Below are 20031 nucleotides of genomic sequence, written 5' to 3'. Positions count from 1 at the left end.
ATGGGTAATGAATCTGATCATGGTGGACGTGGAGAAAGGGTGGAAAAGGGGGGAATAATGAGAATAACAAAAAGACAAATTGATGAAATGTATCTTTGCGGGGGGGGTTCATACGTCGGTACCCAGAAAGCCTATATGCTTCCCTTGCCCCTGTTTTCTGCCCTGCCATTCTCTGTCATGCCACCATTTAATCATCATCTCACAGGACAAGCAATAGACTGATAGACAGATAGAGACCATTCCATTACCACATCGCAAAATAGAAAGTCGTCGCTGCTGGCGTTTTCATCTCTTCTGCGCAAGCTGTTTTAACAGCAGCCTTGCTTGGCTGCCGGATCCTGCGACTGGCTGATCTCGACCACCTGGCGACGCTCGCCCAGCGGGTTCTGTCCGGAGTCGCCACTGTCGAGAGCCTTGCTGGACACGATACGGTAGATCTCTGCAGGGGATGTCAGCGATCGGGATAGTCAAGGAGACAGACGGAGTGAGGTGCCAACCTGTGAGGATGTTCTGGAAGGCAAGTTCGACGTTGCTGGCATCGAGAGCGGAAGTTTCGATGAAGGAGAGGTTGTTCTCGCCTGCACTGGGTCAGCAGCTACACAGGGGACGGGCGCGCCGACTCGGTATCGACGTACTTGCAAACTGCTTGGCATCCTCCGTGGGCACAGCCCGCAGGTGTCTCAAATCACTCTTGTTTCCAACAAGCATGATGACGATGTTGGAGTCGGCATGGTCGCGCAGCTCCTTCAACCACCGGGTCACGTTGTCGTAGGTCTGGTGCTTGCTGATATCGTAGACGAGCAGAGCACCGACGGCACCGCGATAGTAGGCAGAGGTGATGGCCCGGTACCGTTCCTGACCCGCGGTATCCCAAATCTGCGCCTTGATGGTCTTGGAGTCGACCTGGATGGAGCGGGTCGCGAACTCGACACCGATGGTCGACTTGGAGTCCAGGTTGAACTCATTGCGGGTGAATCGGCTCAACAGGTTGGACTTGCCGACACCGGAGTCTCCGATGAGGACAACTGTATAGGCAAAGACATCACGTCTCAGTTACAGCTCCACGGGCGGGGCAATCGGGCAAGGGGGAAGGGGAATGCATCATGGGGGCGCGGCGAGGCATCGTTACCTTTGAAGAGAAACTGGGAGATGTCAGCAAACAAAACTCAAGGGTGCGCAACCAAACAGGAGAATCAAGGGATGCCACTTACATCGTATTCGTCGTTAGCCATGGCGAAAGATGCTGGAACAAGCTAGCTTCGACCGTGTGTTGATACAGGAGAATGAAGATTCAACGTGGCGGACGGAGGAGTTGTAACAATGAGTGAGAGAACGGGCGGTGGGCGAGACTTTGGGGTAGCGGAATTTAGGACCTCAGTCGCACGGGGTAAGCCGAGATAAATCTCCCACAGACGGCGCTACACACTTGAGAGAAACAACACCAGACAGGGGAAGAAGCAGCTTAGAAGAGGAAAAGGAGAACGGGTTATCCAGACGCCTTTCGGTGGACCGAATCCCTATCCTGCGCGCTCTTTGCCGTCTCGTCCACTTGCTGTGGAGTGGCCCGTTCGGGTCTAGCGCGATATCAGGTGACCGCTCCCCCGAGACGGCGTTTCGCGACGTCGACGCGACGGCGGTGGCGACGAGATCGAGGATGGATCTTGATCCTGATCCCTTAGGCACCTCTGGAGGTGTCTGTGCATGAGGCACGTTGAGGCCATCCGTCTGTTCGGCCGCCGTTGACCCTTCTCTGCGTTGATATCGCGGGGGCTTCGGATCCACAGCAATGATCTTTAGCGTTGTCTGGATGGAGCAGCACGAGAAGCTTCGTGAGGTTGCATACGTACTATTCACGTAAGGTTTACTATTTTCTTAATGCCATACCGTTGGCATCTCAATCTGTACTTCAACTGTCTACCTCTTCTTTCATAAATTTCTCGTCTAGTCATTAAGTGGGCATCCATTCCGGATGTCCCCAAACATGGAGATGGCCGACGATGATAATATTTCCATCACTTCAACAGTTGAGAGTGAGCAGCAGTCAGAGTATGAGGTTGAGACAATCCTGTCCGAGCTTACCTTCCCTGACGGGGTCAAGTACCTTGTCAAATGGGAAGGCTATCCTCTAGAAAGGTGTACATGGGAGCCAGAGGAATCTTTCTATGACCCACAGACTCTACAGGATTGGAGGAAGAAAAAACAGGCCATTGCGCGTGGTAAGATCCCAGAGTTCAACATCGAGGAGTGGGAAAATCATCTAGAAGCCATCGAAGATGCCATGGACGAGAGAAAGCGCAGGCGGAGGGAAAAGAGGATCAGACTTGGCCTCCCTGTCTCTACGGAAAGCCATTCAAGCGACACAGGCTCCATCGGCGACTTTGACGCCTCCGTCAGAGATGAGGGGATGCAGGAGGAGGAGTCGGACTCAGGAAACTCACTGGACAATGATCCGATCATACGAGATATCCCTGCAAAGATACCAAAACGTTCAGATCCCTCACAGGCATCTCCGGAACCTGCAGCCGGCAAGCGCGGCAGCCATCCACGGGACTCAGCTGCGGCAGGGAAGCCTCGACACGATGAGAATCGAAGCATTGAACGTGGTGGAGTGAAAGGTCCCTCGTCAGCTGCATCATCTACTCGACCAAAGTTGTCGATATCTATGCCATCACAGCCAACCAGAAATCATCCCGGACAACTCTCTACTCGGAAGAAGTCCAGTCCTAATTCGCGTACTGTCTCATCAAGTGACAGGGGGAGAGCTCTGGCAAGGAGGACAGCCCCTGCTATGTCGCGGTTCCGTACCCGACATCCCAAAACTGGTACTACAGGGATCCAAGGTAGACTGCAGAAGGTCAGGACAGGGCAGCTCGCTCCTTCGACTCTTAGACGGTTCAAAAGTTTGTCGACTGTGTGGAAGTATGAGAAAATATCAAGGGCTGAACCGGAACCCGACATTACCAAACTTGAACTCAGGCGGCCGTCAGATTGGTCATCTAATAAGCCAAACTCGAACAATGCGCGATCGACAGCTGATATCGACAGCCTGTTTGTGGAGCAAGATAGCCCAGGAGCTAGCCCATCCGGAGACCTAAATGGGATTACTACCACAGATCTGCCGTCACCCCAGCGGCCACAGCTGTCCCGGACAGTTTCTGAAGATTTTTTGAACCAAAGGCCGGAGCTACCACAGCCACACAAACGCATTTCGTCATGGGAAGCTTCACAGGAAGCTGCAAATGAGAACAATGCTCATTCCCCAAATGCATCGGCAGCGTCGTCCTTGCCGCCTAGCCCAATCCCGGCTGGACCGCGAACGCACAGCTGGCCGATGAACAGCGTGGACCCTCCGCGTAATCCACGATCCGCATGGACAGGTTGGACACCGAATGCTCCGCCTAAATCGGAGCGTCCATCTCGGACTTGGAATCCTGGGGAGATCCTGGTCTCAATGTACTATGGGCCATCAAAACAGGAGGTGGGCACAGTAAGGATATGTGGTGTCACTGCAATTACCAAAACGAAACTCATGAGTTTGAAAGCAAATCACAGAATCAATATCTGGTTCCGGCACCTTTGTACCTTGGAGCAATATACATTTCTTTGTGAGAGGGTGAGAACTCAAGCTTCTTCTATATTGGCCTGATAGTCGCAGTTGCTAATGGGACTTAGATGCAAAACGTAAAGTATTGTAATGGCTGGATTAATGGTTATGAAGACACTATACCAGAGTTAAATAAGATGGCAACACACCTACGTGATCAAAATGTGATTGGCATCTGCTATCTCCCGGGTGGTGGCAGAATCCGGAATGTCTTGGTTGCATACCCCGCGATGTCAGAGATGTTTGACTTCTTCAGTCGAGATGCGCGTTACCCTCCTGGTCTCGAGACTCCACTGCGTCTCGTAGTGAGGAGCACTCTAGCTCCCATTGAAACCCTTCCTATTGAGCTTTCACTCAATGTCTCGTCACCTAGGCGGGCTGCAGTGACAGAAAGCCCGAGGGAGCGAAAACGGAGCCCGTCACCTGAGAGACGAGTAAATACCGTCCAGCCAACTACCTCCCACGAGCCAGCCGTGCCTCTTCACAGTGTCACAGATCCGCATTCGCAACTCACTGAAAACATATCACAAGGCCCTGATATCCAAGGAGAATCTGGTATTCGAGGCGAACCTGATGCCAAAGGAGAATCAGTGACGACTGACATCGAGATGACTGACGCTGGGGACATGGGTGCGAACATTGACCTTGATGTCATTTTCAGAGAGCAATACGGGATCACCTTCAATCATCTTGCTCGGGTGAATAGCGAAAAACGCGACAACCGTGCGCGCATCTTCTACCTGATGTTTCCCCCAGGTGTTCAAGGAGAATGTGAGGTTGTGTTTCAATTACTAAAGAAACATAATGTGATCACCTTTTCCAACCGCGTTGCTGAAGACTGGGAGAGGTTTGCTCAGGTGGTGGACCAGGGAGTTGTCCTATGTCACGGGGACTTTGTCAATTTTGAAGCCCTACCCTACTTGCGGGAGTTATTTCGCAAACCAGTCAATTTCTGGAGTCTATCATTAGCCGCCCCTCTGAAATACGCTGATTCCCCAATACACGTTCAACGTCTCTTTCCACATGGTGGGGTGATCCTTCTTACTGAGGACTTCATGGTCCGTGAACAAGATGCCACGGTGATCATCCTGGCATGGTTCCGCGACTGGGTCCGGAAGCGGTTCCCAGGGACCTGGAAAATTATGTTCCGTCCTAATATTGAGAACTGGCTGTTATGGAGGCACGATAAAGACAGGAAGAATGGGCACTGGATCACCATGTATCATCTGGTCCGCGAACTCCTTCCTGAGGAGTACCAAGACCATGTACAGGGAGATGAACCCCGTGAGCTCGATGGTCTAGACGATGAAGACTTCCCCGTTCTCTCACTTGCCAAGCTCCCAGACTACGGCCACCGCTCGGAAGATGACCATCCTGCAATACCAAAAGGACTAACCCTGGAACAGAGGAACGCCGATCACTTAATTGAGTTCTTTGCCGGCTGGGGTCTTGTCTATAATCATAGGTTTAGGCGCTTTGTCGCCGTCACCTCGATGGAGCCGTTGGCCAGGTGGAAGGAATGGAATCATCTAGAACTCAGACATGGCGGGCGCGATTTCCTCAAAACCTTCCAGGTAGACTACAAATTCTACTGGAATAAGCTCACGGCTCCTGTCAAGACGAGAGACTCGACTTCGACAACATCAACTTCATCAACTCCAACAGCGACGGCGACAGCGCAGCCGCACCCGCAGCCGCAGTCACAACCGCAGCAAGCCAGGGCTATTTCTTCTTCCTCACCGCAGGTCCCTGCAACTCCAGCTCCAGCTCCAGCTCCGCCTCCGGAAAGTGTGAACATGAACAATAGCGAATCTACCACTGCCGGTGCTAGTCCCAGTGGTCCCATATCTCTTCCTCCAAAACCCCCGCAGTCGCAGATGCCTCCGCCTTTGAGGTACAACTACCTGCCGCCGTATGTTTAAATAGATGGATGGATGGATAGGTTGATGAGATGTCTATGAATCGACGTTCAAACACTGATGAAATGAGAACGAAGGAAGAGCTAGCTAGCTACCAATTCTGTCGAACCTTTGATGAACTTTACACGTCCGTATTTTTTCCCTTGTGCTGTTGATTCTTTATTGATTTGATTCCGGCCTTCATTTCATGAACATGATAACATGATGTCAATTCCCTTTGATCTTGATCTTTATCTTGATACCCCCTTCATACATACATACGCAACATACATTACAATGTCCATTTCTTAATATATTCGCCCTTGATGAGACGCGGCTGTGTTATGTTATGTAGCTAGCTAGCCAACTACCTACCTAAGCTGTTCATTCATACTAATGCTATTTTCGGTGTCTATGACATGGTCTAAGGTACATATAACTTTTTTTCATATTTTATCCTAAGGAAATGCCATTGTGTGCAAGTGTGCAGGTTGTTACGTCGACAGATAAGGATAATATAATAGATGGAATAGAAAGAAATGCATCTCATGCCTCTCATCTCGTGTCGTCTCGTCCACTGGAATATTAATATAAATGGATGTAACATGTAAAGAAAGACACTCACTATCCGTATTCAATTCGATTTGATCCTATCCTATCCTATCTGGTCTGATCTGATCTCAAGAAGCTATTGGAGGGTGCCCAGACACCACTATGATAAGTGAACAGACCCTAGACAAAGCCAGCCCATGGAGATCATTATATGTAGCGAAAGCAGCAAGATAGATAGAGGGCTTGGCCAGGGGGGAAGGGAGGGGTGCCGAAAGATATGGCAACCCAATCTCCTGTAAGTGCCTACCTAACTTAGGTACCTAGGTAACTAAATAACCGCGTTCAAATAATCCCCAAGAAATACAAGAGAGAGATGGAGGAAGAAGGAGAGAAAGAGCGAGCATAAGAACTCGACTCGACTTATTGCTGCCCAGGACTGCAACTGCAACTGTAACTATAACTCGAGGGTGTAACTCGAGGGAAGGAGAAAGGAAGAAAGAAGAGGAAGGAAGAGAAACACCATAGACGCCCAGAACTATTATATTACTCAATTCAATTAATTAATACATTCATAGCATAGCATAGAATATCATATCATATCATGAAGCCCCCTAGCTGCAACTCAACTGCATATGTTATCACCTCCAAAAAAAAGAGATGGTGAAGAGACACGAGTGAACGAGACTAAGGACTAAGCAAGACCAGATAACATCGAATCCAAAACGGGAGCGAGACATGATATGCGACATCCGAAAAAAGATATGATAATAATGTGTATGGCCCTGCCTTGTCCTGCCCTGATCAATGTCGATAGAGATAGATAGTCCAGCAGGGTAGAAAGAAAGAAAGAAACGTGGTGGTCAGACGAGATAGGTCAAGGAGGAGAGTAATGGCAAGCAAGATAAAAGGGACTTCGTCACGGGGATATATACAAGGATTATCCAGACGGCCATCGTGGGTTGTTCCTTTGGCTCATGCATCGTTTGACCTTGTTTCTATTTCTGGGTGTTGTTGAGGAGAGAAACTGTTCCAATCGGACTGGACTGGGCTGGACTGGTTTACAACTCCGAGTCTGACTGTCGGACTCTACTGCTCCCCGCCCATCGCCTTGGTCGCTCGACTCCGAAACTCCTCGAAATTGGACGCCTGCGAGGAATCGCCCCTCGAGCCTGACGGTCCTTTCGTCTTCGCCTTCTCGCGCCGCATCTTCTCCTCCCACTCGCTTTCTTCCGCTGCGATCATGGAGTGGAATTTGCCGCCCTGGCCCCGGCCCAGGTACACGGGCTTCCCCTTGCGCTCCGCGACAGCCTCCGACACCAGGACGAACTTCACGCTCGAACCGGGCGCCTCGTACATAGCGTCGCTGAGGAGCATCTCCATCTCCGTCCGCAGGGCACGCGCGCCGGTGCCCATGGCCAGGGCGTTGGCAGCGATCTTGTGCAGCGCGGGCGTTGTGAAGCGGAGCTCGATTCCGGACAGGGAGAAGAGGGTTGTGTACTGTGCGACTAGCGAGTTGCGGGGTTCGGTGAGGATGCGGAGGAGCAGAGGGTGGGTCAGCGGGGCGAGGGCGGTGGTGACGGGGATACGGCCGACCAGCTCGGGGATGAAGCCGTAGTTCTGGAGGTCAGTGGGCGTGAGGAGGTCGAGAGGGTTGAAGTACATCGGTTCTTCACCGTTGGAGGGCGACGCAGCGGTGAAGAATGGGAGGTGCTTCTTGTACAGCGCTTCCTCCTCCGAGCCTGGGAGGATCGGGACCGGAGGGCCATTCGCAGAGTGGGCTGCTCCTCGCGCGTCGCTGGAGTTCGAAGACGCGCGCACAGGTTGTCCAAACCCGATCGATCCGCGCGAGATGCGGTCCATGACCACCTTGTTCAGCCCGACGAACGCCCCGGAGAAGATGAACAGGATGTTGTCCGTTCGGACATTGTACACCTCCCCCTTTGGCGACGCACCCCCTGACGGAGGGTTTCCCAGCGGATGGTTGGAAGGATATGAGCTGTTCTGCGGTCCACCTGCACGAGGCGCGTTCCTCTCCGGCTTTGCATGGACCTGGACGGTCGTGCCCTCGATGAGCTTCAACAGGGCCTGCTGCACACCCTCACCGCTGACATCCTTGCCGTGGCTGACCTTGGCGGTCGCGAGCTTGTCCACCTCGTCCAGACAGATGATCCCTCGCTCGGCCTGCTCGACGTTATAGTTGGCGGCGGCCAGCAGTCGGTGTACGCAGACCTCTGCGTCCTCTCCGATGTAGCCCGCCTGCGTGAACGGGGTGCAGTCGGACATACTGAACGGGACCGACAGCACTCGGGCAAGCGTCTTCGCCATCAGCGTCTTACCCACGCCGGAGGGTCCCAGCAAGAGGATGTTGGACTTCTCCAGCTGCAATGGTGAGGTATCCGCGTTTGGTAGCTCGTGGAGAGGGGAGGTGGCCGATTCCTGCGGATCCGGGAAATGCACCGTCCGTTGTTGACCGGGGAATTCATCTGTTGAGATCCCACCAGTAGTCAGCTCGAGCCCATCTTGCTGTCCCCCGATTCCAGCAGCAGCAGCAGGTACATACTCTCCACTGGATGGCTCTCTAGCGCCTCCCTTCGCGCGCGCCGGGCCAGCAGCTCCTCCTGCTCCTCCTCCCGCCGCTGGAGCTCCTGCACCCGTTGGTAATGGTTGTAGACGGCAACGCTCAACACCTTCTTCGCCCGATCCTGTCCAACGACGAACTGGTCCAGGTACTGCTTCAGCACCTTGGGCGTCAGCCGCGGAGCTCCGAAAGCCGGAGCGGACCCCAGCGGGCCTCCCGTCGGCAGGCCGGTCTCATAGCTGCCAGTGAAGGGCTGGCCGGTGAAATCTGAGCGGTGGAACTGCGAGCAGGTCGGATGGGAGGTCGATGACGAGGAGAAACCGCGGCGGGCTGAGACCAGCACGACGTACGACAGTCGAGTCGGGTCACGAGCGGTGACGGACGGGGCCACGGGGGTATAGCATGGGCGAAGAGACCGCACGGGCTGCCGCAGCATGGCTGCAAGGCAAAGGACAGCTGGAGAGATGTCGATTTAGTGCTCTCCAGACAGAGAGATGCAGAGATGAGGAAGAGAGAGATCGAGATCAGATCGATGTCCGAGTCGGGGAGCTTCCCCCGCGCCACGTGATGTCGGGCTTATCGGCCGATGCGGGCATATCTGCCGAAGATGCGCTGGAGAGATACTGGACAACATGCTGAGGCTGCTATCATTAAAAGTTCTAACCGATAAACTATGCTGCGCGAATCGTATATACACCACTTAGGCCCTGAGACGGCGCCAGTCCCCCTTCCCTCCTATGTACAATTTAATCCCCCCCCCCTGACCGCTTTAACGGCAAGGAATGCTTCACCCCTTGTACTGGACCTGGACCTGCGACGCGCTGGGAATCGTCACCTCCGTAAGAATCTGTCCGTTCTGTCGCATCTCGAGGATCGTAGCACCGTTCGCGCCAAGGGTCTGGCTGGACGTCTTGGCAACCGTATCGTTGAAAAGGACGGTGCCGAAGTTGGCAAACGGGACCAGCTGTCCGTTCTGCTGAAAGTCCTCGATGATCCATTCGGCGTTCTGTCCGGCCAGCGTGCTCGACGGGCTCGGCGCGCTGAGTGCCTGGGTGACTTTCTGCCCTTGCGTCTGGTTCTCAATCACCACCGTTCCCTGGCTGTTGGAGCTCGCGATGACCGACAGGCTGATGACATCGCCCGCAGAGATCGAGATGCCCGAGAAGTCGTATGCATAGTCGGGGTACCACTCGTACCAGGCGTTGTACGAGACCGATCCGAAACTGTCGACGGTGAAGTCGACTCCCGTCTGCAGGATGGCGTTCTGGTATGTGTCTCCGTCGATGCCCACCCAGGCGGATGCGGCTGATGATCCGCCAACGGAGCCGCTGGCCGCGGAGGGATTCGGAACGGTGAAGACGGCGGAAACTTCGTTGAATGTCTGGCCGGGAGGAGGAGACTCGATCACCGCGCCCGCCCAGTTGCCACTGTACTGGACATTTGCCCCGTGAGCCGTGTTTTCACGATCATGATCGCCGTTCAACAAGTCAGAAAGGTCAGGGAGCAACGGATGAGAAAGGTGTGCGAATAGGCCTCTGGCCTTTACACGCTCGGCCAGGCCTCTTCCACGCGGAGCAGCGAGGGCTGCTGCCGCCAACACCAGGTTGGTGAAAAGGGCTGCTGCGAATTTCATGGTGGGAAAAGATCTGCGGCGCCGAAGAAAGTCTTCAGCAAACGGGGAATATGTTCAATGGTCTGAAGGAGAAAAAGAAACTGAACAACCTGCTTGGACTGGCAGGTCTGCAGTGAATCCGGGATCTCCAGCCCGAGAATATATATAGCCTTTGACCTAGAGCGCCGCTATGAGCACATGGCTTGGCGCGGGTCAAAGTTCGAAGACAAGCGTCAGACTCGGTCCCCATGGTGACCTTATCGAGATGAGATCTGTGGTAACCTGGTGGTAGCTCGATGTTGCGAGAACACCCCTGTTCATATGCAACAGTATACACCCAGATACCAGCGAGCTGAGCCCGCCCATCACCACCAACAATGCTGGTGCAATCCCCTCAAGCGGCATACCACCACGACGATCAATTCAGAAGCCGGGGAGAGGAACAGCCAGAGAAAAAGTTACTCAGTAGTGGCGGTCAGAGGGAAGGTTCGTGGTCCAGAAGGTTCGAGCCACTTGCAGCCCCAAGGCGGGTGGAAAGCTTGAGCGCTCATCTCGGCAGCGCAGGTCGCTATCTGTCTGTAGAATTCGACTGAGACTCGTGCTCCGTAGCATCTGGCTAGAGCAGACAAATGGGACCAAGATCGACGTCGAGAGCGCAAGATCCCAACCTGGCGATTCGTCAGATAATGACCGACGAATGCTCAGTAACTGCGTACTTGGCGAGAGGGGTCACCATGGCGTTTCGTTCCTGTCCTGGAGACCCGTGCCTCTGATTTGCCGGCGGAACAAATTAAAGAAATTTAGGCGCACGTAGAGGGCAGGAGGTGGGATCGCTCCGGGTAGTCCGGGCGAATGCTGACGATTCGACGAGGCCGAAGTCGTTGCGGCCCAAAGACGACAATATAGCGTCGGACGAAACCATATTCTTTCAGCGGACATCGTCGGTAGCATGCAATGGCAGGTATCATCCCTAAGCATCGCGTGGAAGTCGAGAAAACTTCTAGTTCCAAGACTTGTTCTTTGTTATTCTTTGTCATGTTCCCCGCTGGCGGGCCCATGTGGAGATGAAGTTTCCACCACGAATCTGCACGCCGGAGGGATGGACGATGGCGCTTGGGCGCCGTAGTCCCTAAAAGTCTTAGCCAAGTCCGTCAGGGGTGACCCTGTCCCCTGTCCACGACTTCTGCAATCGTGCGGGCTTTTCATTTCAAGGCACTTCCGATGACACAGTATTTCTGCTTTGCAACCGTGAGGAGAAGTTTCAAGGATGCCGACGCGCGTGCTTAGGACCCTAGTCTGTCTGCCTGCGATCATCACTGCCATGTCGAGGCAAAGCAGAGTACCCGACGGATCGCTTGTTTACTTGGCAGGGTCCTCATATAAGCCCCCCTGACTCAGCACACTGATCATGTTGACATTGCTCTTCCTCGCACTATTGCATTCGAGAGGCTGTGCAAACGGAGAGGGGTAAATATAAATATCGGTCTGCTGCAACCTGTTTGGATACTCTCTGTCTACAGTCCTCTGTACGCAGTACATCATCAGCAGCAGCTTTAATTCTCCGTTCCGTACAAGGCTTACCTTGCATGACCCCGCCCATAGCCGTGATAAGAAGCAGCCCTCCGCAGTAGATAGACCGATAAGCCTTTCTGCCCAGAAAGCTTGAATGGCGAGTGCGATGCATTACCCCGCCGTCGTCATGCAGTAAGGAACGGAATGCCATGCCAGGATATATGAAGTGAGAGAGGGGTTCGGCTCTAGGTACCTAGTCCAGGCAGTCGAATCGTCCCCGGGTTGGAACCGTCGGGGCGTTCCCCGGTCATAGCTCGCTGTAGAGTGTAGGTAGTTGAGACCATAGTACAAGGGCATTATGGATGAGGGGTTGTCGACGGCTTATCGGAGACAGTCGATAGGTTAGGTAGGTAGGATGGTGATGGTTGTTGTCAGTTGGTCTGGATATGGATGGATGGATGCGAGTCATGGTCTCACCGCCTGCAGGAGCAGCCTGCATATATGCAGCAGGTTGTGCCGTGCATGCATCGCCGTTATCAACAATCGTATTAGACCGCCACAAAGCAGAGTCAATGGGGGCAGTGATGGCACGAGGCAGAAGAGACATGATACGATCCCCTCTTGGGACGGTGGTAGCGGTCTCTGCTTTCCAGAGGTAGTTTCCTAACTCTTCCAACTCCTAACGCCCGTACGTCCATTGCTTCCGCCGCAATCAGCCTTCGCCAGTCGTTTGACGGGGCCCCCCTCGGAGTAGATTAATCGACTGGACTGGGTCAAGGGCAGATATGTATACTAGACGCACAGGTTTTAGCGGGGGCGCCCATGATGCTGATCTCCCATCTGTATCCATACTCTAAATGATACAGGCAATAAAGGAACACTCTGGCTGGGATTTTGGACAAGTGTATGTCAAAGCCATTCAAACTCCCAAAATAGCTTGCCTAGAGCACTTATGTACAGTGTCTTCTTTACTATCTATCTATATACGATCCGACTGAAACCAAAAAAAAACCGCGTATTCACGTTCAACAATCCCGGTCAATCCAGCATATCACAAAGGACAAGAATAGGTGACTTCTCCATTGAAAAAAAAGAGTTCATAAAGAAAATCATATAGGCAACCTCCTCATCTCCTCCAACGTCCAATACCTCCGCATATTCTCCGCCCCCAACGTCCTCACCTCCTCATCCAGATGCCTCCACAACACCTCCCCAAACCCATCCATCAACCGCTTCACCTCTTCGAGCCTCAACTCCTGATCCTCCTCCCCGATCTTCCCCCGCAAGCATCTTCTCAGATACGCCTCCATCCGATCCATGCCCTCATGGATCTGCTCGTGCTGGGCCAGCAGGGACGAATTGCCCGGACGGAACTCGGGCATCTTGGTCGCGAGTTCGGGGAAGATGTACTCCTCCTCGATGGAATGGTGGACGCCGAGCTGGGAGCAGAATTGGAGGCCGAGTTGGATGAGGCGGCGGGTGGAGAGGAAGTCCATATCCTGGTTGGTTTTCGAGGTACAGGTGCTGTAGAGCTCGTTCCAGGTGAGGCGGAAGTGGTTGTGCTTGTTGATAATTAATACAGAGATTTTTTAAATACCTAGGTAGGTATTTATTGAATAATGGATGGTGTAGGTAGGTAGGTACTTACAAACATCTCCATATGATCTGCCAACCGGTTATATGCTCTGAACTCCATAGGCGAGAGCTTGGTCTCCTCCTCCTCCTCCTCCTTCTTCTCATGCTTCTCCTCCACAGTTTGGCTGTTGCCGTCTACCAAGGGACTTGGACTCGAAGCGCTGCTCATGGCTCGGACTATCCGGGGGGTACGGGTACTAGGGTATCCGTCTCTGTATCTGTATCTTATTCCCAGCTGATATGAGCCTGATAACCCAGGGCACAACAACAACCGCGGTCGAACTCTCAGCGGGGTAGGACGAGCCAGAGCCAATAGTAAACGGGAACAAAGACGCATAATCTGCACTCTTCCACGCTATGGCGATATGGCGATGCCTGCAGTGATTGTCTATCACCTGTGGTTTTCTACCTGTGCATGCATGTCCACAACAAATTTGCGTATCTGCTATCAGATACGGGGGCTGTTTTGGGGCCCGGGGTTAAGCCGGAATTTAGGTAGTCAACATGTTTGGGTTGGTTTTAATTGGTTCTTTCGGCTAGCCATGGCGGTTGCGAGAGCCGAGACTGGAGTAGTTACCATCTTTCTATCGAAGACACAAGGTCATAAGCCAAAAGGCACATTCTGACGTGGGCAGAGAGAGAGAGAGAACTTTGAGAATAGATGTATATCTGCACAGCACATATATTAAGTAAGTTTTTACTTTGTTCCGCCTACACACCTCACAATGCAGTGTCCTATTTTAATATAAATCCACAAGGAGTTATCTCTGCTTGCAAGAACAACACACAGAGCCTCAACTCCGTATTGCAATGCAAACAGAGAGGCAGTAACACTGACCCAAGAGCCATGAATTGGAGAACTAGAGGAAGAGAAGGACAAGCACTGGAATGGAAGGGGATGTCTGAGCCTTGGAGGAGCAGCGACATGGTCCTAGTAACCAAGGAAGCGGAAAGCTGGAACATGGCGACATCGACATACACACTGTATCGTAATCAGGTATATAATAGCGCCTATTATGAGAGGAATGCGTATAAATCATGCGGGGATGGAAAGTTGACGATAATTCCTGCCTTGGGCACCTATATCCTTGCAGTCGTTTTTTAAAAGGATATGGAGTGCACCACGCTTACTCCAGCTGAGAGAGATGTAATCACAGTTTACACAGTATATCCTTCCCATTGTCCCGGCTCCCTTTCACAATCTCCTCCTCCCAGTAGTTCGGATTGAAGGTGATCTTGTTGAGCGGGTTCAGCCGGTGTGCGCGATTGAATAGGTCCTCGTACACCTTCCCGTCGTACCGACCGAGGGCGCTGTACACGTATTAATTAGACCGTTTTATCCACTGAACTGCAGGTAAAATTGGGGTCCCACCTGTCTAGGAGGTAGTCTGGGATCTTCCACGCATCGACCAAGTTCACGGCGTGCGGGCGGATGCGGGCCATGAGGTCCTGGATTCGGGAAGGGAGTGCGTTCAGTTGCTCATTCGAGGCGGCACCGGCGTTGAGGACTGGTATGAGTTAGTTTTGCTCTACCTGCGAGTTAAACTATAGTACTCACGTTCTCGCGCTTCAGCGTTCATTGTGTACAAGGAGAAGAGTCGGTATAGATCCCACATTACGGTCATAGTCTCCTTGGAGAGACTTGCCTCAGATCTGAGTGCGTTGTAAAAATTTTCCACGAGGATGTATTGCGAGTATGCTGCGAATGTATTAGTTTCCATGATCTGTATATGTTATGTAGCAGAAGAGATAACAGCGTACCCCGGCTGAGCTGGTGGAGCTTGATCATGAGGTCGTTCCACTTGCTCTTCTTGAGCACTCGCTCCTCATAGGCTTCGAAGGACTGTATCGTGTTAGTAAATGCTGCTACCTTGAACTGATGAATACAATAAGCATGGTAAAAGAATATAAGCTTACCAATGACACTGCCCGCCTCTCAAAAGCGCGGACGATGGCCTCGTCGTCACTTAAAATGCCGTAATTGATGCTTTGCTCTCCTCGATTCCTCGCAAAGATGAACTCCTTGAAGCTCTTCTCTGTGGCATCCTTTGCCGGAGCGTCTACCGATTCCACGACTGCCGCCAACTTCTTGATAAGAGAGGCTGCCATTTGCTGCGTGATCATCCAATTGTCGCCCTCAACAGTGGGTTTCGAAAGATAATCGTTGTTAAGCTGTATCAGACCGCTTCCGCCACCGAAACCATGCCCACCAAGTGCCCGTCTACAGGTCTCAATGCCGTCCGCAGCAAGCGTCGTGCACAAACTCTTCAGCCCGGACGACATGACATGCATATTGGCCAGGGGACTGAAATCGCCGCGATCGATGTTGTTTCTCGCGTCTTCGTAGATTCGACGCATCGCGAGACCGCTGTAGTGCAGCGCGAAAGTCGTCGCCAGCAGAGGGAGGATCCGGATCTGAACGGTGGGATAGTCCAGCACAGCCAATTCGGGTCCCGTCCCATCGCCGTCTCTGTCTCTGAACTGTCGTCGGATTGCGGTATATCGGACGGCCACCGTTACCGCGCGGGCTAGGACCAGGCGCGCATGGCTGACAATTCTGGATCGAACCTGATCAAATTAGACCCTGATATATATATAAGCAGAGACTACCGACGTACGAAAGTCAAAGAGCCGTAAACGACAGCCGGGTTCTCAGGCTTCGTATATTCTCCCGTGTTCGGGTCTACCCTAGCGTATCTTGAAAGCATAGCAGAATGTGGTATTCTGATAGCTTGGTTAAAAATACCTAACATAGAGACATGAACAGTGTAAGAAGACGCCAGTAACAAGGGGCATACCTGAAATCCTTAAAAAGCATATACGCATTATCCATCGACGGATATCCATACTTCGGCCCAATATCCCCAATCACGACGCCCTCCAAAGGCTGATGGGTCTTTATGTCCCGGACCTGAACGATGAACGGATGCGGCCCGTAGGATTTGTAGGCCGGTACGCGTCCTCCCACCGGATTCGACTCGGGAAGCAAGAGCTGCGCAACGACGATGGCATGGTTCGCCGTCCGCCCCAGCGACCCGTTCCACCACTTGCTCGAGGTCAACGTCGGGCTGTGCAGGATGAACTCCTTCGTCTTTGGATCCCACGTGGCTTGGAGCTCGAGACCCTTGACGTTGCTGCCGTGGCCCAGCTCCGTCTGCGCGTACGCGCCGATGATCTTCCACGATTCGATCAGCGGCAGCCAGTGTGCTTTTTGTTCCTCACTGCCCTGTTCGCGGACCGTCGTCACGAACATGTCCATGTGCAGGAGGTACGGGGATACGTCGTCCACCAGGTACTCTGCCATCTTGTAGTCCTCATGGTCCCAGCCATGTTTGCCTGCGAGGCGTCGTAGCAGTTTTGCTCGCGCGAGGCCGAGTTTGTACCGGTCTGGACGGGAGAGGTTCTGCTGTGTTGACTTGTCCAAGAGAGGTTCCTTCTGCAGCACTGGCAGGATCCGTTCTTGTCGTTTGAGAAAGCCGTCACGTCCAAGCAGGTGTTCTGCCAGTTCGTGGACCCGCAGCGAGGACTGCGACCGTTCCTTGGCCAGGGTGGTTGGCCCGTCTGGTTCAGCTGGACGGAGGTTATCTGTGAAGTCTGGCATGATGATTACAGTAGCAGCAGTCCCAGAAAGAAGACAATTGTATTTTGAACAAAAAACAAAACCGTATCAACGCCTCTCGAGTCTGCTCTTCGTTTTATTCTCCCTGGCCAAGACAAGCAGCCTGGGAGGACCCCGAGCTGCTGTCAACCTAGGCATGCTAGCTGCTGACTTCGCTTGTCGAATAGAGAAGACAAGCTGGCCACCGAACGTTGCCGATAGCCGGGCATAGCTAACGATCTCGATCGCGGGGATGGGGAAAGTGGAGGTTCGCCAGATTGCGGGCCGAGTCGGCTGTGCTGATCTGGGGTCGATCCGGAGCGGGGTTCGTATCAATCCATGTTACTACAAACTATCTGCTTGGCTACTTTCGCAGCACCTTGTCATCTTAGTTACTTTTTTGTTAGTCTGAAGGTTCGTGCGACCCAATTGAGATACTATGTACAGTATATACTGTCTAGAACCTTGGTCCTATACACTATCCTGGTCTTATACATCTTTCCTGCGAAGCTCAACACGGTCAAACCATCTCCAGAGAATGCTTCTGGTGATTTCAGGTAGAAAATTAAACTTAAAACAATTGTCCTGTAAAGCAAAGAGAAAAAAGAAAGACAGGAGAAGGGGGAAAGCAGAAGCGGAGAAAAAAAGCAAGAAGTCGACATAGAAGAAAAAAAAAGAGAGAAATAGAAAAAGACAGAAGTTGCTTGTTATTAGATCTATAGAAAGCAACCTCCTTCTCCATCATCCCCGGAATCAGCCTATCAGGGCAATAAACTTGGATCCTAATATAATACTGTCAGTGAATCACTGCTCCAACTTGCATGTAGAAGTGATTTCTTACTGTTGAAGATCACCAGACCCATCACCGCTATAATCTTGTTAGCATGTATCACCGAATACAGCAGTCAATTTTCGTATATATACCTCGCCGATTGAGAACTATATCTTAGTTATTCGCAAGTTGACGATGAACGTACTGTATACTTAAACCGCGCCGGTGGTGACCCTTTATCAATGTCAGCCATCTGTTAAAAAACTAGATCTAAATCTGTACTTCTACAGATTAACTTACCGATTTCCAGATAGATGAGGAAGTAAATAACACTGCAGAATAGCAGCATGGACCCGCAGGTCTCGAGCTTAGCTCCATCTTGAACCAACCGTGCGTCGCTCTGCTCCTCTGGCGTCTCCATTCGGACTCGATCAGGGAGAGGGAGAGGGTCGCTTTTTACACACAGTCAAAGTTGCCAAAGAGACGTTTCTACTGAGTAGTTTGTAGATTCTTGAAAGCGATATTTTATTTTACATCTACCCACTTTACTGGGTAGGTGGGTACCTGAGTGGACTGGACTTGACTCTATCATGGAGATTCTCCACATACCCCAGTCTACCAACAAAATCCGGGGCAATTCGGCTGTCCGGCTCGAACTCCCATCTCCGCTCCCGCGAGATAGCCGGTTAGCATACTGCACCTGGGAGGGGGGTTTTGCGGAGTTCGGCTGTGCAAAAGAAAGGGTAGTGAGCGTGAGTGAGTTTTGCAGAGGATTCCGATCGGTGTGGAGTCCATTGAACATTGCGAGGGCCTTGGTTCTGGGTTGATATACTTATTCAAGCAGTGGCAGGATATACTACCTGCACTGTAAACATGTGCCTTCGTACCCCTCTGTTATTATCAAGACCTTCTTGTAGATAAATAGACAATTTACCCTACCAGCCATGGACCCCCAACCCCCTCCAGACCCCGACCCAGCACGAATAGACCGCGACGAGCTCGTCCCCCCTCACACCGGCGACACCATCCTCCCCAACTCACCCTTCTTCAACAGACTCGTCCGCTACGCGCACCGCCAGCCTCCGCGCCTCGCCATCCGGGACGTCACCCTCGGCGTCGAGAAGACGTACCTCCAGCTCCTGACGGACGCGCTCGCGCTGCGGAAGACGTTGAACGATACGCTCTCGCCGGCTGCGAGGAAAGCGTTGAAGAATGGAGAGGATGTGTATGTTGCGCTGCTCGCGCCCGGTGGGTACGAGTATGCGGTTGCGTTTGTGGCGATCGTGGCGCTGGGAGCGGCGGTCGTGCCGATGAGTAGGTCCTTGTAGTATCTAGGTCTGCACGGGTGAAGGAGCTGATAGAGGAATATATAGCGGTCGTCCTCCCAGTTGAAGAAGCATCCTACTTCATCCTCAAAGCCAACTGCGTCGGGATCCTCGCCTCCTCGGGCGCCATATCACTAGGAACATCATTAACGACACTCGTCAAGAAGAAATCCAACACAGACATCTTCTGCCTCCCCATCGCGCCCTCCTTCCGCCCCTCCCCCCTCCCCGCCAGCGACATCCTCGTCTCCTCCTCCCGCGCGCTCGACGACAACGCCGCCGGCGTGGTCATCTTCACTTCGGGCACGACGGGCCGTCCCAAGGGCGCCGTCCTCCGACGACACTTCGTTCACAGTTTTGGAGAGTCCATCGCGGACCATTATCGTGTAGGTGAGACGGACGTCATCCTGCACGTCCTGCCGGTCCACCACGCCACGGGGATCGGGATCAATTTCGTCCCGTTCTTGAATGCGGGGGCGTGTGTCGAGTTTAGATCAGGGAGCTTTGATCCCGCGTGGACGTGGGAACGGTGGAAGAGGACTGATAAGGATGGGTTGACGTTCTTCTCGGGCGTGCCGACGATCTATATGCGCATGATGCGGTACTATGAGCAGACGCTGAAGCGGTTGCCGGAGGCGGAATTGAGAGAGTATGTCGACGGTGCAAGACGGCTGAGGGCGTTGCTGTGTGGGACGTCGGCGTTGCCGAGTCCGGTGCAGAAGTTCTGGACGGAGGTTCTTGGGGGGAGGGGTATATTGACGAGATACGGGGCGACGGAGTTCGGGGTGGGATTCAGTGTGCCGTTTGAGAGGCAGGGCGCGGGGGATGTTCCTGAGGGGAGTGTTGGCGTGCCCATGCCTGGTGTCGAGGTGAAGCTGTCGGAGGGCGATGAGGGGGAGGTGTTGATCAAGAGTCCGCATATGTTTTCGCAGTATGTCTTCTTTC

The 20031-nt window shown here is 52.8% G+C and overlaps 7 protein-coding genes across 7 annotated transcripts in view; 2 read left to right on the top strand and 5 right to left on the bottom strand.

The window, feature by feature from the left end:
* Positions 1-308: 308 nt before the first annotated feature.
* On the bottom strand, positions 309-1232 carry VTN00DRAFT_3085 (uncharacterized protein; the record flags this gene model as incomplete). The annotated part of the gene is made up of 5 exons (XM_069429363.1): positions 309-439; positions 498-578; positions 636-1025; positions 1130-1142; positions 1212-1232. The coding sequence occupies 5 exons, from the start codon at positions 1230-1232 to the stop codon at positions 309-311; spliced, it is 636 nt and encodes a 211-aa protein (XP_069283078.1).
* A 749-nt stretch (positions 1233-1981) lies between these two features.
* VTN00DRAFT_3084 (uncharacterized protein) lies at positions 1982-5526 on the top strand (the record flags this gene model as incomplete). The annotated part of the gene is made up of 2 exons (XM_069429362.1): positions 1982-3613; positions 3673-5526. The coding sequence occupies 2 exons, from the start codon at positions 1982-1984 to the stop codon at positions 5524-5526; spliced, it is 3486 nt and encodes a 1161-aa protein (XP_069283077.1).
* Positions 5527-7140: 1614 nt separating this feature from the next.
* VTN00DRAFT_3083 (uncharacterized protein) lies at positions 7141-9068 on the bottom strand (the record flags this gene model as incomplete). Its single annotated transcript, XM_069429361.1, has 2 exons — positions 7141-8537; positions 8615-9068. 2 exons carry the CDS (start codon positions 9066-9068, stop codon positions 7141-7143), a joined length of 1851 nt encoding a protein of 616 aa, XP_069283076.1.
* A 351-nt stretch (positions 9069-9419) lies between these two features.
* VTN00DRAFT_3082 (uncharacterized protein) lies at positions 9420-10265 on the bottom strand (the record flags this gene model as incomplete). The annotated part of the gene is made up of 1 exon (XM_069429360.1): positions 9420-10265. One exon carries the CDS (start codon positions 10263-10265, stop codon positions 9420-9422), a length of 846 nt encoding a protein of 281 aa, XP_069283075.1.
* Positions 10266-12865: 2600 nt separating this feature from the next.
* On the bottom strand, positions 12866-13560 carry VTN00DRAFT_3081 (uncharacterized protein; the record flags this gene model as incomplete). The annotated part of the gene is made up of 2 exons (XM_069429359.1): positions 12866-13318; positions 13405-13560. 2 exons carry the CDS (start codon positions 13558-13560, stop codon positions 12866-12868), a joined length of 609 nt encoding a protein of 202 aa, XP_069283074.1.
* Positions 13561-14542: 982 nt separating this feature from the next.
* On the bottom strand, positions 14543-16992 carry VTN00DRAFT_3080 (uncharacterized protein; the record flags this gene model as incomplete). Its single annotated transcript, XM_069429358.1, has 7 exons — positions 14543-14702; positions 14764-14899; positions 14950-15090; positions 15153-15234; positions 15309-15959; positions 16010-16115; positions 16190-16992. 7 exons carry the CDS (start codon positions 16990-16992, stop codon positions 14543-14545), a joined length of 2079 nt encoding a protein of 692 aa, XP_069283073.1.
* A 1713-nt stretch (positions 16993-18705) lies between these two features.
* The window catches only part of VTN00DRAFT_3079 (uncharacterized protein), a gene marked incomplete at both ends in the record, with an annotated part of 2408 nt that continues 1082 nt past the window's right edge, over positions 18706-20031 (top strand). Inside the window, 2 exons of the mRNA XM_069429356.1 lie at positions 18706-19075; positions 19135-20017. Of these exons, the coding sequence (XP_069283072.1) occupies positions 18706-19075; positions 19135-20017 (1253 nt within the window). The remainder of the gene's footprint in view (positions 19076-19134; positions 20018-20031) is intronic.

This window comes from Thermoascus crustaceus, assembly GCF_041956765.1.
Source record: "Thermoascus crustaceus strain CBS 181.67 unplaced genomic scaffold VTN00scaffold_12, whole genome shotgun sequence".
Lineage (NCBI taxonomy): Eukaryota > Fungi > Ascomycota > Eurotiomycetes > Eurotiales > Thermoascaceae > Thermoascus > Thermoascus crustaceus.
The sequence above is the reverse complement of the archived record's forward strand: the minus strand, read 5'-3'. Positions and strand labels throughout refer to the sequence as shown.